Raw genomic sequence first — 18,838 nt, 5'->3', positions numbered from 1 at the left:
TTATGTGTAACATTTTCTGGTATTGGACTTAATCACAAAATGTAACACTAACTTAGAAGGTTAGTCATTGCTGCTCTTCCCGCAATCCATATTTACTTGACTTTGAAAGTAGATTGTTTATCTCTTACAGTATGTCTACACTGCAAGTGAAGGTGTGAAGTAGCACAGTTAGGCATGCCCATGCTACCCTTAATCTATTGTTAAGGGCGCTAGCTAGTAGCGAACATGTGGTGGCATGGGCTTGCAGCCCAAGTATATGCTCGGGGTCCCTGATGGGTTTCTACTCAGGCAGCTGGCCCAAGTGGGATGTGACTACCCAAGCTACAGACACACAGTCATGTGCAGTGTACACATACCCTGAAAGTAAATTGCTTTTGCTCTGAAACTTTTTTCCTTCTCTGCCTCCATCACCCTTGTTTCCTTTCATTCCTTGTTTTGTGTTCTGTTCCTGTCTTCCACCTCACTAACCACAGCCCTTGAACATCCATTGACTACTCCCATAAGCACAGAACAAGAAACAACGGTAATGGGCTTAACCCCCTTTACTGCTGGACATGCACAGCTCACTCACATGGCATTCTGTGCAATGCTGCTACTCCTTTGGAACATACCAAGTGCATCCCCTGAGAACTGTAATGTTAAGCAACAAGAAGAACTGTATGATCACTTTAGATAAGCTATTACCATCAGGAGAGTGGGTTGGAGGGGGGAGAAAACCTGGATTTGTGCTGGAAATGGCCCACCTTGATTATCATACACATTGTAAGGCGAGTGTTCACTTTAGATAAGCTATTACCAACAGGAGAGTGGTTTTGGGGGGAGAGAAAACCTTTTGTAGTGATAAACACCCATTTTTTTCATGGTCTGCGTGTATAAAAACATCTTCTGTATTTTCCACAGTATGCATCCGATGAAGTGAGCTGTAGCTCACGAAAGCTTATGCTCAAATAAATTGGTTAGTCTCTAAGGTGCCACAAGTACTCCTTTTCTTTTTGTGAATACAGACTAACACGGCTGTTACTCTGAAAGAAAAACTTAGTTAATCTGTGTTAGAACTAAGGTGATAGGAGTAATTTTGGTTGGTTTAGGGATAACTAGCAGTTCTGCTACAGTGCAAGGGATAAACTGAAGGTCCCTTGTACCTAAAGAACATGGACTCTTTGAACATAATTCCTTTTTCCTTCATATCAGGGTTTCACTTAAGCAGTTAATTTACCAAATTTTTTTTGGTACAATCAATAAAGTATAGGACTCTTTTTATAATATTTATTTTATTTTAAGGCATAACATTCAGGCACATAGCCAATCATAACAGCTGTTTGTTTGTCTTTTAGTGTGCAATTCTTTCTCCAGCATTTAAAGTGCGAGAATTCTCTGTCACAGATGCAGTTCCATTCCCAATATCTCTGATGTGGAACACAGAAGCAGATGACACTGAAGGGTAGGTAGCTTAAAGTATTGTTCCCATTTGGACTTCGGTTTTACGCTATATAAGGATAAAGTTCATCTATGCATTTGTCTTGAAGGGTCAGTGCTAAATAATCTAACAACTCATAGGTCCATTGAGGTGTGCTATTCATAGCTTTGGTAGTGGTTCTGTGCTAACAATATGTACTTTTGTCTCACAAGTGAAACTGAATGAATGCTGTATTAATCCCCACCACAAGTAAGAACGGTGGCTTGTAAATCAGACTCAGAATTAACCTCCTTCGTCAGTGAACTGTACTGATTATGAGATAAAGTGGCCACCTGTATACAGGGCCCAATTTGACTTGCATATTTGAGAAGAAAACTTATTGGATAATAAATACAAAAATGAGAGGTTAATCAAGAACTATGTAAATGTTAATACATACATTGAAAACATTTTTTACCTTTCCAATTCCTTTCAAAGGTGGACTGGCTGGTGGGCAGTTTTCTAGATGAAAATATTTCTAATAGTTTGAAATCCTAATTGTTTGATAAAACAAACTTTTGTAGAGGATTTTTCTTTGATTAATTAAAGATACTGATATAAGAATACATTCAGTAACTGTTTTAAAAAAAAAATTGTGGCAAGATGTGCTACTAAGCCATATTTTAAAAAAAATGAAAACCCTTTAGTGTCTCCTCATAATAATCTTTAAAGAATGTTGTTGTTGTTTTATAATTCTTGCAATTGAAATAGAGTCAACACTTCCGTATTTTCTGTTAAATCTACCACATGTGGTTTGCAGCAGTGCTGTATATACACCTCAATCTCTACACCAGTTCTCCAAAATGATAAAGTCTGTCCTTGCCCAAAGTTCCATTTAGTTCAGCCTTGAATCTCTTGTTGTCCATCTGTGTTTTCTCATAGGATGCAGCTGTACAGATCTCAGTATTTGTTCTGTTGTAGACTGAATCTCTGAAGGCAAACTGTATTCCCATTTTCAACTATCTTGTTTTCTGTGGCTCAGTTGTGAGGCAGTTAATTCCTCTCCCCGCCATGTTTCCAAGACTGGAGTTCAACAAAAGATTTGTTAGATTAAACTTTCTGGAGACTGGAAGTAATCAGACTGACACAGAAAGCCCAGAGCACAGGAGAATCCTGGATGAATAATTGTCAGCCTTCCTGTCAGAGCAAGGGAGGAAAAATGATAGTGTCTCTCTTCACTGAGCCACAAAGCAGATTAGCTGGTAAGCAGGAACATAGCTTTTGAGATTCAGAAAGGCATTATAGAAGTGCAATTTTGAATTTAAATAGTTATGTCAAGATAATTGAGGGACACATCTGAAGAAAAGTCAAGTACTGTACATCTACTGGTAAACTGTTCCCAAATCCTATTCAAACATGACTAAACTGTCTTACTCACCAGGTCCTAAAATAGCTGGAATGTGTAATCGCTTCACATTTATCAACTTAGAATGTAGGTCTCTCTGTAATGTCTGATAGCAAAGATTCTTTCCCAGAAATAACTTTTTCTCAGGACTATTTATGTGTACTGTTCTAAAGTACTTTTTGCTTGATCCTAACTGTAGGGTTCATGAAGTGTTCAGCAGAAATCATGCAGCACCTTTCTCCAAAGTTCTCACCTTCTACAGAAAAGGTCCATTTGAGCTAGAAGCTTTCTATTCTGATCCTAATGGTGTCCCATATCCTGAAACAAAGATTGGTAAGTGATTGTCCTGGTGAATGTGGCACTTTGCCATCTATCAAATCTCTTGGTATACTATACCTTCATTACTTTCACTGGAATTGTGTAATGTTAACCCACCTCATTCTGTTTTGATAGAGCTGTAACGCATGGATTTATGTATATGTTTTTATGTTTCCAGCCCAATTTACATTTGAACTGAATTTGCATTTAGCCTAGCCCCTAGTAGGCACTTCCATGTCACAAGCTAAAGAGAGACTGCCAGTTATGTCAAGTTCCTTGACTAGAATGAAACCATTATAAGTGCAAGGGATTTCTTAACGCTTTTTTAAAACTAGTTTTCCACCTTGCACCACCGCAGTCTCAATTTTAATGTATCCCTAAACCCATCCCCTATATACCAAAAAAAATTAAGCTTTGAATTTTCCACTGAAAGTGAAACCGTAAACCACCTTTGGAAACTTGTTCCATTGCTTTACTGTTGTAGGGATTCCCTTAATATTTAATCAGAAAATTGTATTGCATTTTATTAACATGTACTTGTCTCCTTGATTAATGAGAATTGGGCTCATAATCTTTACATGCTTATACATAATAGTCTTCCCTTTGTCTTTTTTTTTCCTTAGATGGAACATTCACAGTTGTGACTGTTATAAAGGCATTGTAGGGTTCATGTTTGTCTACAGTAATTTAGAACATCTGTACAGTTTTACAAGTCAAAAGATTTAACTTCAACCCTGAAAACTTTACCTGGAATTTGAAAGTCAGTTTGGTACTGGTTCACACAATCAATAGTTAGTTTCTTCATCAGAATTGAGTTAGTAGTTGTGACATGTGAGCCAGAAGAGGATGCAGGTCATGCTCCTTAGCTGTATTCATTTTGCAAGACAAAATAGAATTTAGAACTGACTTCAGTCAGTAAAGTAAGCAGACATAACTCAGTACACAAAGGGACCAGACATTCTGATTAAGAAGAGGACATTTGTATGTAGTCACCTCTCAGAGTAGAAACATGCATTAACCTTTTCTTATATCTTAATTTCCTAAATACTTCTCAAAATACTATCTGAGCTTGCTCCAGTTTATCTGCTTAAAAAAAAAAAAGTGGTAGCTAAATCTGAATTCAAGTCTCCAATTGCCAGCTAGCAAAGTGAATGCAGGGAAATCACTTTTTCAGCTTCACATATTTGACAAATCTATAATCCAATATTTGCTGGTTACAACAGCATTTTATTGACTGGCAATTAATCATGCACCATAATTCCCTGTCATCTCTCTGGCACATCCACAATCTACATATTAAGTAATAGAAAGCTAATTGGAGGACTCTTAAATAGCATTATATAATAGAAGTCAATGACTGAGGAAAGTTATAAACATTGAACTAAAAACCAGGAAACATCCATATTCAAAAATTCCAGGTTGCATGGTTTGAGTTGTGTGAACCAGAGCTGTAGGGGGAAGCTGGCACAGCAGCAATTGGCTCTAGCTAATATTATATTTCTCAGTTTCACAACCCTTTGAAATTCTTCGTGTGAGTAGCAAAAGACCAACACATTCTGACACCCGGAGCAAAGGATATTAATAGAATGCTGTTGCTGGTAAAGATTATAAAAGTGTGGGGGGAATCTGACTGTATTTTCAAAGTGCTGTTCTACACTGAACAGGAATTTATGTAAAAATGACATAATTTGAATACACGCAGGATCTGTTGACTCATTCATTATCTGTTTACTATAGTAACCTTTTAAATCTTGGCATTACTTTTGAGCCAACACAACTGTGGGTGAACTTCCTTCATTATTTTTATTTTATATTTCTACTACAGTTGTGACTGGAGACCACAGTCTGTATTCGGAAAGTTTTGTTTTATACCCATCTTCCCCTCAATTACTGCCTGGATTCTAATTCATTTTGTGCATCATCAATCAAATTATTTAAGTTCGGTTGCAGGGCCACATGTATGACCCCATTGAAGCTGGTACAGCCTAATTTGGCTTTTAGAATCTCTCACTGGTGGTGGTGCAGATGAGACAAAGTGCCCAATTCTGACTCAGATTTTGGACTGAGTTTGCAGGGCTGAAAGTTTGTGTATTTGGGGTGTGGGGAAGGGAGATATCTTGTCTGTAGATTAAGTGCATCTGGTATGGAAATTGGAGAGAAACTTAAACCCACCCTGGAATTTTTAGGTTTCAACACTCACTCCCTGATCATCAGTGTCTTCTTACCTCTCTTCACTGTTAGAATGACAGTTCTCTGCAACTTCCTCTGCCTGAGCCAGATCTCATGTCTTGCATTCTTTTCTCCATTAACTCCATAAAATATATGGAAATACAGTTTTTGTGAAAGATGCTATGCTGGAAAAATAGCTAAAATGACAACAGACAAATTTATATCCCCTTTGTTTTTAGGCAGATACATTGTCCAAAATGTGGCAGCTCAGAAAGATGGAGAGAGGTCTAAAGTTAAAGTTAAAGTCCGTGTCAATACTCATGGCATTTTCAGTGTGTCTACTGCCTCAATGGTAGAACAAGTTAAAGCTGAAGAGAATGAAGATCTCAGTGTGGAGACTGAAGTAGTGATTGTGAACCAGAGGCCTCCGGAGAATTCAGATGATGTAAGTTGGTCTGTTCTTGCACACAGTGTTCTGAACAAAATGCATTCTTTTGTAATACTTGATGAATTATAAATACCTTCTCCTAGGGAGACCAAGTAATTAAGTTTGGGCCAGGCTTCAGGAGAAAGAAAACTCTTTTACAAGAAAGGGGGGCAGCTGAGTGCTGTCTCCTTGGAAAAGTGTGTCCAGAAACAAGCTTATGTCCCATGATGGAATCAGTTTGACATTTTTAGTAGGAACTTAAGTATTCAATCTGTACATTTAGTTTAATATCTTTAGAGTCAAATAGCAGTAGCAATTTTTGCTTGTAACTAACATTCAGGTTGTTGGTATATCCCCAAATAGGGAAAACTTTAATGTGTGACGATAATAACTGTAGCATAAAAAAGTTAGTTTTGATTATCTGCACATAATCGTGCATTATTAGTAAAGTACTGAATGGCTTACCCATGGGGAAAAACTATTGACTTTCTATAATGGGGGAGGGGAAAGAATCCTGCAACATTAGGGCGGCCTAGATGTCTTGATCAGTCTCTCATCTTATACTTATCATTCCATGAATACATTGACTACAGAGTTATTGCTCAGTAAGTAAGAAAGCATGTGGGAAAGCAATTACACTATAACTTCTAATAAATACAAGTGCACATTCTTTCTACATCCTTTGTGCCTGGGCTTTCATTTCAGAAAAATATCCAGCAAGACAACAATGAAGCTGGAACACAGTCCCAGGTACAAACTGATGGTCAACCAACTCCACAGTCTCCCCCTTCACCAGAACCTTCCTCTGAAGAAAACAAAATACCAGATGCCAAGAAAGTGAGTGACCCTTTCAAATAATTGTATTGAAAAATGATATCTATTATGATGGCATTTTAAAACCGTAACCATCACACACACGCAAAAGTAGGCAGTTTGGTGCTCTTGCAGTGTATTGTGTGTATTACCTTTTGCATCTTTACTTTCATTTTTGTGTAACATAACCAATAATTGTCTAAGACAAGATAAAGCTGGCAAAATCTCACTATTCTAGTCATAATCTTCCTGCAAGGAACAAGGCTTTCTCTTTACTGCCTCAATTTATGCAGCATTACATAATATGTGCATTTCCTTGAAGGTATTTCACTTTGTATAACAACTGCTAGAGGCTGAGCTTATTAAATTTACCACAACTAAACTGTAGGCAGAGAAACCAGACTGAGAAGGTGCCTATAACACAAGTTTACGCCTCTTAACAAACATGATGTAGTCGTTGCCACAAAGGGCTTGTACTCTTTTTATTTCAAGCATTAGTACTGACGCTTAATAGTGAGAATTACTGTTTTAAAAACAAACAAAAAAATTGACTTCAAGAAGCTGCCTCAGGCTAATGAAGTTTGCACTTAATTTTCATCCAAGTGTTATGATAACATGTAACTGTAAGCATTAATTTTGAAGTGATAATCTGTAAAAGAACTTGCAAAGAATGGCTGTCTCCTTCTAATAGACAGTGTTTCTGGCAATTGCCCTTTCTATCTTCCAACATCATTCTCCTGAAATATGGGTTACGTTTGACTAGGTGAAGTGGGAAGGTAAGATATACAGCAGCTGAAAAACAAAATCCTGTGTAAGGATATATTTGTGAGATTCCAAGGAACAGTGAGAAAATACATACTGATCCATGTTCTGCTGAGGGATTTTAGCATAGCAGTGAAAAACCACTCCTACTAAGTCATGGATATGATTTTTTTATTTTCTATTTTTTTTTTCTCCTTTCCAATCTAGACAAATGAGAAGAAAAGTGATCAACCTCCAGAAGCCAAAAAACCCAAGATAAAGGTGAAGAATGTAGAGCTGCCTATTGAAGCTAATCTGGTCTGGCAGTTAGGGAAAGACCTTCTCAACATGTATATCAAAACAGAGGTGAGTTCAGTAATCTTGGTGAGGGAGACTGATTCTTGCTTACTGTTATTCAGTGACTATTTCTGAGCAACGTCAGACTTTACATTTAAAAAAACCTGAAAATAGACTCCTGCCACTAATACATTCATAATGAGCTAATGCAATACCTCATTTAAGCTCTTGACTGCAAATGTTGGCAACATTGTAATGTCACTTTGAATTATAGCATTACAGCAGTAATCTATGTAATGAGATCGCATATTGTTTCAAAACCATCTGAACCTTTTGGGAGAGTCTCCATTTTTTAGTTCATTCCACTGTTACTTGCACAGTTTCAGCAACAGTATGAATTAAGGCCTTCAAAGACTATTGTAGTCTTTTGTAAGACTGCTTTTAAGTTTAATTTTGTTTTAATAAAGTACTTGCTGTTTTCTATGATCAAACAGGGCAAGATGATCATGCAAGACAAGCTGGAGAAGGAAAGAAATGATGCAAAAAATGCTGTGGAAGAATATGTGTATGAGTTCAGGGATAAGTTATCAGGACCATACCAAAAGTTTGTTTGTGAAGAGGTATGCTATAAAGTTAGTAGTTTACCTGAAACATTAGCATCAAAAATCTGTCCTGCTTATTTGTGGTGAAATTCTGCCCTCATACCTGTACTGTAGATATCTGAAAATCTTAGTTAAGCAGTTGAAAAATAGCTATCTATCATCTGGAGTTGCATTAGTTTTGCAAAATGTACATATCCTTTTCAGAATTAGCTTTGTCCAAAAACAATTGCAATTACAGTAGAACCTCAGAGTTAATGAACACTGTGGAGGTTACTTGTAACTCTGAACTAAATGTTATGGTTGTTCTTTCAAAAGTTTACAACATAACATAGACTTAATAAAATTTTGAAACTTTACTATGCAGAAGAAAAATGCTGCTTGAAACATCTTAATTTAAATTAAACAAGCACAGAAAATTTCCTTACCTTGTCAAATATATTTTTAAACTTTATTTTTTAGTAGTTTGTTTAACACAGTTCTGTACTGGATTTGCTTTTCTTTTTGTCTCCGCTGCTGCCTGATAGCATACTTCTGGTTCCCAATGAGGTGTGTGGTAGACTGATCAGTTTGTAACTGTGAGGTTCTACTATAGTAAGTGTTAAAAATTGAAGTAATAAATCAGTCTGAATTTGACTAGTCATAAACTAGTTAAATAACCATGGAAGACTGCAAGGAAGAATAGGGCTGAGACCTGGAATGGAAGGCACGGAGGACAAGTGGAAGGGATGAGACCAGAGAGTGAATAAGTGGAGGTATCTGGTGATGGGGAGGTGAAGCAGGAAGAGAAAAGAAAGGAGAGGAGATGAAAGGGGAGGAAGCAAAGGGTGTTGGACTCTTCTTCAAAGAGAATCTCCAGCAGTTTCACCCCTAAAATATATCACTGGCCAATTGATCCTCCCACAAATAACTGATCAAGTAAACCTTTTTAGAAGTAAACATTCCACTCAACAAAGCCATACTTGGATCTAGATCTGGATCTTAAATATTTGAAAGATATGAGATGCAAACACCTGCCACATTTTGATCCATTAAAATCAAAAGGCAGAGCAATGTACATCTACTAAAATTGCACTTGTATTTTCAAAAGGACATCATTTGGTCCAGCGTATCTTGCTAACTATCAACAGAGAGTTGTCCAAATGCATAGATGTTATGAAAACAGACCCTTGTGACTTTTTTAAAAATGTATCCAAAAAAGACACAGTACCCATATTATTTTGTTCAGTGCAAGTTTTTTTTTTTTTCCCCTGCAGGCTATCAAGCTTTTATTGTAGTTGGTAAAAACATATTAGGGAACGAACAGATTTCTGTTGGCTTTGCCTTCATCTACGTTCACCCTTGCAGCTTAGCTTGACTTGCACAGACTTCTAGAAATTGCAATAGTAAATGCAGTTCCCAGCTAGGAGACTTGAAATGAGTGCCTTGCGTGAAACATTGTGTCCCCTCAATATGAGGCAGACAAAAATGAATTTGGTAGCGCCTTTCTGTGGTGTCACAGAAAAGTATGCAGTGTCAAGACAGATTGCTGGGCTGGGTTCTTTGTTCAAACCAAGATGTTCTCAGTGCAGAAACAAATGCTGGTGTACAAGTGTGGTTTTAAGTAATCTTTGTATTTCTTGTTTTCTGAGCCCCTGACATGAAACAGCCTTAGGGCTTGACTATGAAAAATGCAAATAGCCTTCTTTGTAACAGACCATGGTGCAGTTGTACTCCTTTTTCCTTTACTTACTAAGTATTTTGGCCTGATTGGTATTCTAAACTGCATCCAAATTTTATTTTAGGATCTTCAAAAATTCTCTGCATTCCTAACAGAGATAGAAGATTGGTTGTATGAGGATGGAGAGGACCAAGCTAAACAGGTGTACATAGATAAATTGGATGATTTAAAGGTAGGTCCATTTACACTCTCGTATAATGTAACTTTCAAAATACACCTCTACCCCGATATAACGCGGTCCTTGGAAGCCAAAAAATCTTACCGCATTATAGGTGGAACCGTGTTATATCGAATTTGCTATGCCTCCCCAAACAGCCTGGCCCCGCCCCCTATCCGACCCCCACCTACTTCCAACCCCCCCGCTCCCTGTCCCCTGACTGCCCCCCGAAACCCTCTGCCCCTTAGCCAATGGCCCGGCCCCCTTAACATGTTGCTCAGAGCGGCGGTGTGTTCTGGGGAGGAGGCAGAGTGGAGGTGACCTGGGGCGGGGAGTGGTTCCTCTGCGCGCGTCCTGTCTTCCCCTTCCCCCCAGCTCACCACCGCTCCGCCTCCTCCCCTGAGCATGCTGCTGCTCCGCTTCTCCCCCATCCCTCCCTCCCACCCAGGCTTGCGCAAGCCAGCGAGGGGGGAGGAGGGGAAATGCTTTACCGAGTTATATCCGAATTTGCATTATATCGGATCGCGTTATATCGGGGTAGAGGTGTATTGCAGGAATGATTTTTTTTTTGTAAATGTAGGTTTGAATTATGAAATGCATAGAAAATATTACTTTCTATAGAAACTAGGTACTCCAATTGAAATGCGATACCAAGAAGCTGAGGAGCGACCACGGGTGTTGGAAGAACTGGGACACAAGCTTCAACACTATGCCAAAATAGCAGGAGAATACAGGGACAAGGTAAGTAGCCTCACAGGGAATGGGCTGGGAGTAGGAGGGGACTGATTCATTCAGACTTGCACCAGATAGCAGTGGTGTCAAAATCCTTGTCAAGTGGGCTGTTCACTTATTGGTAGCCTGTATGCTAAGCCTACGCAACTAAGAACATAATCTGTAACACATCTCCCACAGACAATGAATCTGAACCTGAGTTGCTCAATATATCTCTGGTCAAAAAGGGCATTTGCACAAAGAATGAGCTATGATTTTTTAACTGAACTTTTTGAGCCAAGTTTTGTGCTCTTCCAACTTTATTGGTGGTGAAGTGGCTCAGTGATGATTGTCTATACAACAGCCTAAGATAAGTTACTTACACATCCCTATTTTACGTATGTTATATTTGTGCCTGTTATTTGACCACTGACATACTATTAGTCACAATAGCACACCTGCCCTTTGGAAATCTGGTTAGTCCTTGGTGTCATTGGGTTTTGGAGCCAATACGCTGTTTATGTGAATGGGGGTAATTCACAACATTCAAAGCTGGTTTAGCCAGTCTGTCAGGACTGCATCAGGGCCAAATTCAGAGTGGGTTTCTTCATGTCGAAAAGGGCTAGAAAACCTTTTTTTTTTTTTTTTTTTAAAAAAAGAGTAAACTTGCATTAATATTAGGGCTGTCAATCACAATTAACTTACATGATTAACTAAAAAATAATCCCAACTATTTGCACTCTTAAACAATAGAATACCAAATGAAATTTATTAAATATTTTGGACGTTTTTCTACATTTTTATATATATTGTATTCTGTGTTGTAATTGAAATCAAAGGTTTTTTATTACAAATATTTGCACTGTAAAAATGATAAACAAAAGAGATAGCATTTTTCAATTCACCTCATTGTACTGTAGTACAATCTTTGTCATGAAAGGGCAACTTACAAATGCAGATTTTTTTGTTACATAACTGCACTCAAACAAAATACTGTAAAGCTAAGCTTCAGAGCCTACAAGTCTACTCAGTCCTACTTCTTGTTCAGCCAATCGTTAAGACAAACAAGTTTGTTTACATTTACAGGAGACAATGTTGCCCTCTTCTTATTTACCTGAAAGTGAGAACAAGCATTTGCATGGCACTTTTGTAGCTGGCGTTGCAAGGTATTTACATGCCAGATATGCTAAACATTTGTATGCCCCTTCATGCTTCAGCCACCATTCCAGAGGACATACTTCCATGCTGATGACACTCGTTTAAAAAAAATGCGTTAATTAAATTTGTGACTGAACTCGTTAGGGGAGAATTGTATATCCCCTGCTCTGTTTTATCTGCATTCTGCCATACATTCATATTATGGCAGTCTTGGATGATGACCAAGCATGTTCTTCATTTTAAGAACACTTTCACTGCAGATTTCACAAAACGCAAAGAAGGTACCAATGTGAGATTTCTAAAGATAGCTACAGCACTCGACCCAAGGTTTAAGACTCTGAAGTGCCGTCCAAAATCTGAGATGGACAAACTATGGAGCATGCTTTCAGAAGTCTTAAAAGAACAGCACTCTGATGCGTCAACTATAGAACCTGAACCACCAATAAAGAAAATGAACCTTCTGCTGGTGGCATCTGACTCAGATAATGAAAATGAACATACATCTGTCTGCTCTGCTTTGGCTTGTTATCCAGCAGAACCTGTCATCAGCATGGACGTCCCATGGAATGGTGGTTGTAGCATGAAAGGACATCTGAATCTCTAGCGCATCTGGCATGTAATATCTTAAGACGCTGGCTACAACAGTGCCATGAGAACGCCTATTTTCACTTTCAGGTGACATTGTAAACAAGAAGCGGGCAAATCTCCTGCAAATGTAAACAAACTTGTCTGTCTGAGCGATTGGCTGAACAAGAAGTAGGACTTGAGTGGACTTGCAGGCTCTAAAATTTTACATTGTTTTATTATTGAATGCAGGTTTTTTTGTGCATAATTCTACATCTGAAGTTCAACTTTCATGATAAAGAGATTGCACTACAGTACTTGTAATGGGGGAGTTGAAAAATACTTTGTTTTGTTTTACAGTGCAAATACTTGAAATCAAAAATAAAGTGAACACTGTACACTTTGTATTCTATGTTGCAATTGAAATAAATTATATTTGAAAATGTGGAAAACATCCAAAAAATTTAAATAGTATGCTATTATTGTTTAACAATGTGATTAATCGTGATTAATTTTTTTTAATCGCCTGACAGCCCTAATTAATATCACGTGGTCCAGAAATATCAAAGCAGCTGGGTGTCCGATTCCATTGACTCATCCAGCTATGAAAGGTAATTTCTGCTGGTTGGCTCAAGCTTTCATTTTTATAAACCCAAATTCTCCAATCTAAGGCCAGCCAAAATACCAGACTGTGTAATTGGATACCTTTTCTCCCTCTATTGCCCCCACCTACAGCACTGACTGGAGCCCTAAAAAGGTTGGATTATATCCTACAGAACCTAATACATGGCTTCTGGAGGGTGGCAGGATTTGCTCTATTAACATGAAAGTATGAACTTCCCAATTCTAGGTATGTTATCCCCATTAAACTGTGGTGAAGCCCAGCTTCCTCTCTGTGAGCTTGTTTATCAAACACAGAAATGGGTTTGATTCTGCCACTGTTTCATGGCCCTTCTTGCTGCAGTGAACTTATTTTCTTTCCAAAGTAAGCAGTAATGTAACAAATATTTAAATAGTGAGAGAACACAACCAACTTGGATGGTCTGTCTGGATAATCTGATATCATTGAATTGGTTCTTACTGACAAACCCAAAATATTCAACTCCATGCAGGATGAGAAATACATTCACATTGATGAATCGGAAATGATAGAAGTAGAGAAATGTGTCAAGGAAATGATGGAATGGATGAGTAATGTTATGAATGCCCAGGCTAAAATGAGCCTTGATCAAGATCCAGTTGTACGTGCAAGTGAAATCAAAGCAAAGCTAAAGGTTAGTGCTGAAAGAAATTAATTCTAACCACTGACTAGTGATATAGCTAGGCCATTATTTAGAAATCACAGTGTATGTTCTAACTGGTTGGCAGCTCTAAAGGGTAATTAATAATCTGAGTAGCAAGGGAGGGATGAAGCTACAATCTATTGTGTAAAAATTTCTGTGGAGAATGTTTTTACTATATATATGGGTTAGGCAGATAAACTTACACTACAAACATCTTTCAGTAGAGTTAAAAATTCAGTGTCTGCTTTTCCAATAGTATGTAAATACATATAACAGGGTGTGTAAGAAAATATTAAAGCAGTGCAACATTTCTGAGAGATTGGATATTTTTTTTTCACTTAAAGTGCCAAAGTGTTGTATAAAGAACCTTAATATAACCTGTCTAAAAAGTAAACTAGATATGCTACCCCTAAAGTATCTCCAGCCTCTTTGTGCTCAGGAAGCAAAGATACTGGGAATCAGTCTCTGACCAGCAGTGCTGGCTCATCAGGTAGCTTGTGGATCCCATGAATTGTATTCTGAGTGCCTCTCTTGATCTTAGGAATTACACAGTGTGTGTGAGCCTATAGTGCTGCAACCAAAACCAAATGTTGACTCACCTAAAGAGGAAAATCCATTGAATGGACCCAGTCTTCATACAAATGAAGGTATGGAAGAAGATAAAAATAATGCTGAAATCCATCAACAAAATGGTGATTGTCATCCAAACGATAAAAACACGACGAGCATGGACTTGGACTAGACTACTGCATTGTATTGAGCAATTAGATCTCATGAAAGAAAATATTATTGCTTTAGTATGTGATTTTGTGGGGGGGACATATAGTTCTGGGAACTATTTATATTTTTTTCATAAGGTTGTCTGGAATGTGTTGTATGATGGTGGGGCGGGGGAGTAGAAAGCTGATCATGACTACCATAAAAGGGAAAATTGCCTTGGTAACTTTCAGATTCCTGTGGAATTGTGATTTCATACTAAGCTTCTGTGCAGTATTTAACCGTTAGCTTCAGTAAGGATGAAATCAGTTTTGCTATGATACTTACTGCTCCTTCACCAGGCTTGTAACTGAAATAGTCATAAGCACTTGTAGATGCCAAGGTAGTTTTCTTTCATTTGACCACTCATTTGGCACATCTGTATAAAGCCAATGGCTGTTCAATTTACAATGAACAAAATAAACCTCCTGTCCTAAGCCTCACTCTCTTTATCACTGTCCTGTACCCTCGCTGACTAGTAAGATGGTGAAAGGTGTTAAGTAGCATGTTAAGTGGTAGATTTCATCTTGTTAAACAGTACATTTTCATGTGGAGAAAGCAAAATGAAAGAGATGCTGATCCTGTTCATCTTGTTGTGAAACCTTTTAATGAGCTTTAATAATAAAGTTCATCTAACTGGTATTTCCTAAAATGCTGCGTTGATTATATTCAGTACTGTTTTCAGTGTGACTGCTGTCTTTTGTCACAAATGGTAAAGACAATAAAGCCAAATAGCTGTGTTGTGTGAACAGAAGCTTATAGAACTTCCCCCTGCCCTCCCATTGAGTGTGGAAAAAATTGGAGTTGTGGATACTCAGCCTACCCAAGCAGAAACAGCTTATTACTCTTAATAACTGCACAAACCAGCACGCATCTGGGGACAGCATGACTGCCTGGAAACTTAAAATAGCAAAGGCTGGGCATAAAACTTTCAAAAGCGGGTCTAAAGAGACTAAAATTTTCAGTTGAGATACTAAAAATCAGTTTCAGAGTAGCAGCCGTGTTAGTCTGTATTCGCAAAAAGAAAAGGAGTACTTGTGGCACCTTAGAGACTAACCAATTTATTTGAGCATAAGCTTTCGTGAGCTACAGCTTATGTTCAAATAAATTGGTTAGTCTCTAAGGTGCCACTAGTACTCCTTTTTTAAAAAATCAGTTGGAAGTCTTTCTTGGCCTTTATTAGAAAGGAGTTGATCTCAAACACAGTAAATGAGATGTTCTCCCATGCTAAGCAAGCAGCTTTGGGGGAGGGCCAGCTTGAAAAGCCAGTTAAAGGTTAAGATTCTCCCCTCAGGAATTTCTGGTCAAGTTTCTTGCAAAGGAACAATTGATGTGGAGAACACAATGGTGGTGGTGAAGCCTTCCTGTTAAATAGACAGCCCAATAAGATCTACAAGACAGTAGCATGCAGTTGGGAGGGCTTGCTTACTGCTATAAGGAACAACTTACATACTACAAGCAAAAGGGTGAGCTTGGCACTACTCTGAACAGAATTGATTTAATGGTGCAGACCATACCTGATTAGTCAGTACTAAGGAAGCCAATTACACCCTTTTGCTGGCCCTGTTTTATGTTCCTCCTCCACTAGCTCTGATGGGGGCATATTCCTGCCTGCAGCTTTTAACCAGCTGCTCAGCTCCCTCATGCTTTGGCCCCTCTTGAGCTACCATAAGTAGCTGTAATATTAGAGCACTTTGACAGGGCAGGCTCTTCTGATCGCTGCTCAGCTCCATGTCAGGTGCATATGCTACTCTTGGGGGAATTGTGCACTACTGTGTGTGTGCACATAATTAATGAGCCATGCATATTAATTTTTTGTGTGTAAAAAAGCTTCAGCCAAAATGTTGCTGCAGTTCTGCCTTTTGCCCACCTGAGGGTGCTGTGGCAATAGAACACAGCAGCAGCTCCCAGCCAGCTAGGGAAGAGAGACTCTGCCTTCTTCTCAGTGCCTGTCAGGAGATGGGGGCTCTGGGGAGACAGACAGCATAGGGTGCTGGGGGAGGGGGGGGGGTCATAAGGGCAAGTTGGGGAGGACAGACCAGGGCAGGGGCTGAATGGGAGTGGAGGCACAGGGCCACATGGTGATGGGGGAGGGGGTGCAGAGGGACAGAAGGTGTCTGAGTGGGGGCACAGACATTGGGAGGGGGTAAAGTGACACAGGCATGGGAGGTGGCTGAGTGGGGGCATAGACATGGGGTTGGGGTACAGAGCCACATAGGGGGAAGGAGGTGCAAGGCCACATGGGGGTGGGAGAGGGGTGTCTGAGTGGGGGTGCAGGAACACATGGGGATGGGGCAGATGTGCCTGACAATGGGAGAGGCTAGGCATGCCAGGGTCTGCATGGAAGAAGCTCCATAATAATCCCTTCCTACCCCACACAAAAACCTGGTCCATACTTTTCCCACCGATACCCAACAACCCTCAAAGTTCTCACCCAGGCTCCTTCCCAGCAACTTACTTACTTCCCTCTCCCTCAGCTCCTCCAGTAGCCTTTGCACTGCTTCTGAGCAGTATGGGAAATATGGTTCTGTAGTGTAGTTTAAATGAATTATTACCCAGAGTTCTGTATTAATGAGACTAGTAAGGAATCCCTTTGTCAAGAAATATTTCCTGAATCTTTTTTGTTGTCTGTACTGTTGCAGACATACTTGCTGACCGGTATTTTGAAATAAATGACCAAAAATAATTGAAACTGGTGTGGCTATATTGTGTTATTTTGACACACAAAATATGCAGAATTTTAAAATATTGTGCATGAAATTTTTAATTTTTTGGTGCAGAATTCCCCCAGGAGCATATGCAATACACCAGCCATCGCTTGGACCCCCAAAGCCAGAAAGTAGTTGAATAAGTCTCATTAGACCTAAACCAAGGCTGCTAAGGCCTTAAGTGTGCAGATTTACTATGCTTCCACAGTGCTATTATATCACCAGGCTCTAGTTAATATGGAATTGTTTATTTAACAGTCATGTTCTGGTTTCACTTTTTGCTTATATAATTCTTGTTTAAATGCCACATAAGTCCAGCTCTGTAGAATTAATTGATGAGCTACTATAGTAGGAAGCTTAGAAGGATAAACTGTCCAGAAGTGATTAAGAAACATGCATATTTTAAGTTAAAAACAAGGAGTCCTTGTGGCACCTTAGAACAGATGTGGGCAAACTACAGCCCACAGGCCACATCCGGCCCACAGGACCCTCCTGCCTAGCCCCAGAGGTTCTCCCCTAGCCCGTCCTCTGGAGCCTCAGCTCACTGCGCTGCTGGCGCAATGCTCTGGGCCTGCCCCAATGCTCTGTGCTGCACGGTGCATGGCTGGCTCCAGCCAGATGGCGCGCCTGCCTGCCCTGGTGCAGCCACGACGCCAGCCACTGGTGCTCCAGGCAGCGCGGTAAGGGGGCAGGGAGGGTTGGATAGGGGGCAGGGGGTGGTCAGGGGCCGGGGGTGTGGATAGGGGTCAGGGCGATTAGAGAGTGGGGAACAGGGGGGTTGAATGGGGGAAGGGTCCCAGGGGGGCAGTCAGGAAGGAGTGGAGGGGTTGGATGGGGCAGTGGGGGGCAGTCAGGGGCAGGGGTTCTGGGGTGGTCAGGGGTCCCGGGGGGGCAGTTAGGAAGGAGAGAGGTTGGATGGGGCAGCAGGGGGCAGTTAGGGGTGGGGGGTCTGGGGGTGGTCAGGGAGATGAGGTGGTTGTATGGGGTAGGGATCCCAGGGGGGCAGTCAGGAATGAGAGGAGGGGTTGGATGGGGCAGTGTGGGGTCCAGGGGTGGTCAGGGGACAGAGGATGGGGGTGTGTGGATGAGGCGGGGTCCCAGGGGGCAGTCAGGGAACTGGGGGGGTTGGATGGGGCAGGGGGGCCGGGGCACAGCCTCCCCTAACCAGCCCTCCATACAATTTCGGAAACCCGATGCAGCCCTCAGATCAAAAAATTTGCCCGCCCCACCTTAGAGACTAACAAATTTATTTGGGCATTAGCTTTCGTGGGCTAGAACCCACTTCACCATATTTTAAGTGTATTTCTGTCAAAACAATAGAAGAAAAATTACACCAGAAACAAAAATAACTGCTTTTCTACCACTGAAGGGACAGATGGTCCTATGCTCAGTTTACCTCCAGAATTATTGCTCTACTCTTCCCCTAACGATTCTTCATAAAAGTAGTCTGTACCAAGAACAGACAAGTCAGGCTTTTTACATATTGGTGGTGCAATGACAACTTCGCAGCTGTTGATTAGGTGATATGTACTCTGTCCCCCAGACGCAAGTGGTCTATTTATCTTCTTGTAATGCTCCTGCTTCAATCTAGGGAAAGAAAATTGAAAGCATGAATT

At 40.0% G+C, this 18,838-nt stretch overlaps 2 protein-coding genes across 6 annotated transcripts in view; one reads left to right on the top strand and one right to left on the bottom strand.

The window, feature by feature from the left end:
* HSPH1 (heat shock protein family H (Hsp110) member 1) overlaps window positions 1-15,156 on the top strand; it is a 32,096-nt gene extending 16,940 nt beyond the window's left edge. Inside the window, exons 9-18 of one of the 2 annotated variants that reach the window (XM_037891981.2) lie at window positions 1,335-1,441; window positions 3,001-3,134; window positions 5,528-5,733; window positions 6,421-6,552; window positions 7,498-7,635; window positions 8,061-8,186; window positions 9,950-10,057; window positions 10,664-10,783; window positions 13,588-13,749; window positions 14,300-15,156. In XM_037891981.2, coding sequence (XP_037747909.2) covers window positions 1,335-1,441; window positions 3,001-3,134; window positions 5,528-5,733; window positions 6,421-6,552; window positions 7,498-7,635; window positions 8,061-8,186; window positions 9,950-10,057; window positions 10,664-10,783; window positions 13,588-13,749; window positions 14,300-14,500 — 1,434 coding nt within the window. In that variant the 3' untranslated portion in view covers window positions 14,501-15,156. The remainder of the gene's footprint in view (window positions 1-1,334; window positions 1,442-3,000; window positions 3,135-5,527; window positions 5,734-6,420; window positions 6,553-7,497; window positions 7,636-8,060; window positions 8,187-9,949; window positions 10,058-10,663; window positions 10,784-13,587; window positions 13,750-14,299) is intronic. The other variant, XM_037891987.2, reaches the window with a different exon arrangement.
* A 1,563-nt stretch (window positions 15,157-16,719) lies between these two features.
* The window catches only part of LOC102948172 (WD repeat-containing protein 64), an 82,236-nt gene continuing 80,117 nt past the window's right edge, over window positions 16,720-18,838 (bottom strand). For 3 of the 4 annotated variants that reach the window (XM_037891951.2, XM_037891961.2, XM_037891972.2), the window contains one exon: window positions 16,720-18,809. In XM_037891951.2, coding sequence (XP_037747879.1) covers window positions 18,635-18,809 — 175 coding nt within the window. In that variant the 3' untranslated portion in view covers window positions 16,720-18,634. The remainder of the gene's footprint in view (window positions 18,810-18,838) is intronic. The other variant, XM_043531485.1, reaches the window with a different exon arrangement.

This window comes from Chelonia mydas, chromosome 1 (assembly GCF_015237465.2).
Source record: "Chelonia mydas isolate rCheMyd1 chromosome 1, rCheMyd1.pri.v2, whole genome shotgun sequence".
Lineage (NCBI taxonomy): Eukaryota > Metazoa > Chordata > Testudines > Cheloniidae > Chelonia > Chelonia mydas.
Note: the sequence above shows the minus strand (reverse complement) of the source record. Positions and strands in the feature narration are given on the sequence as shown.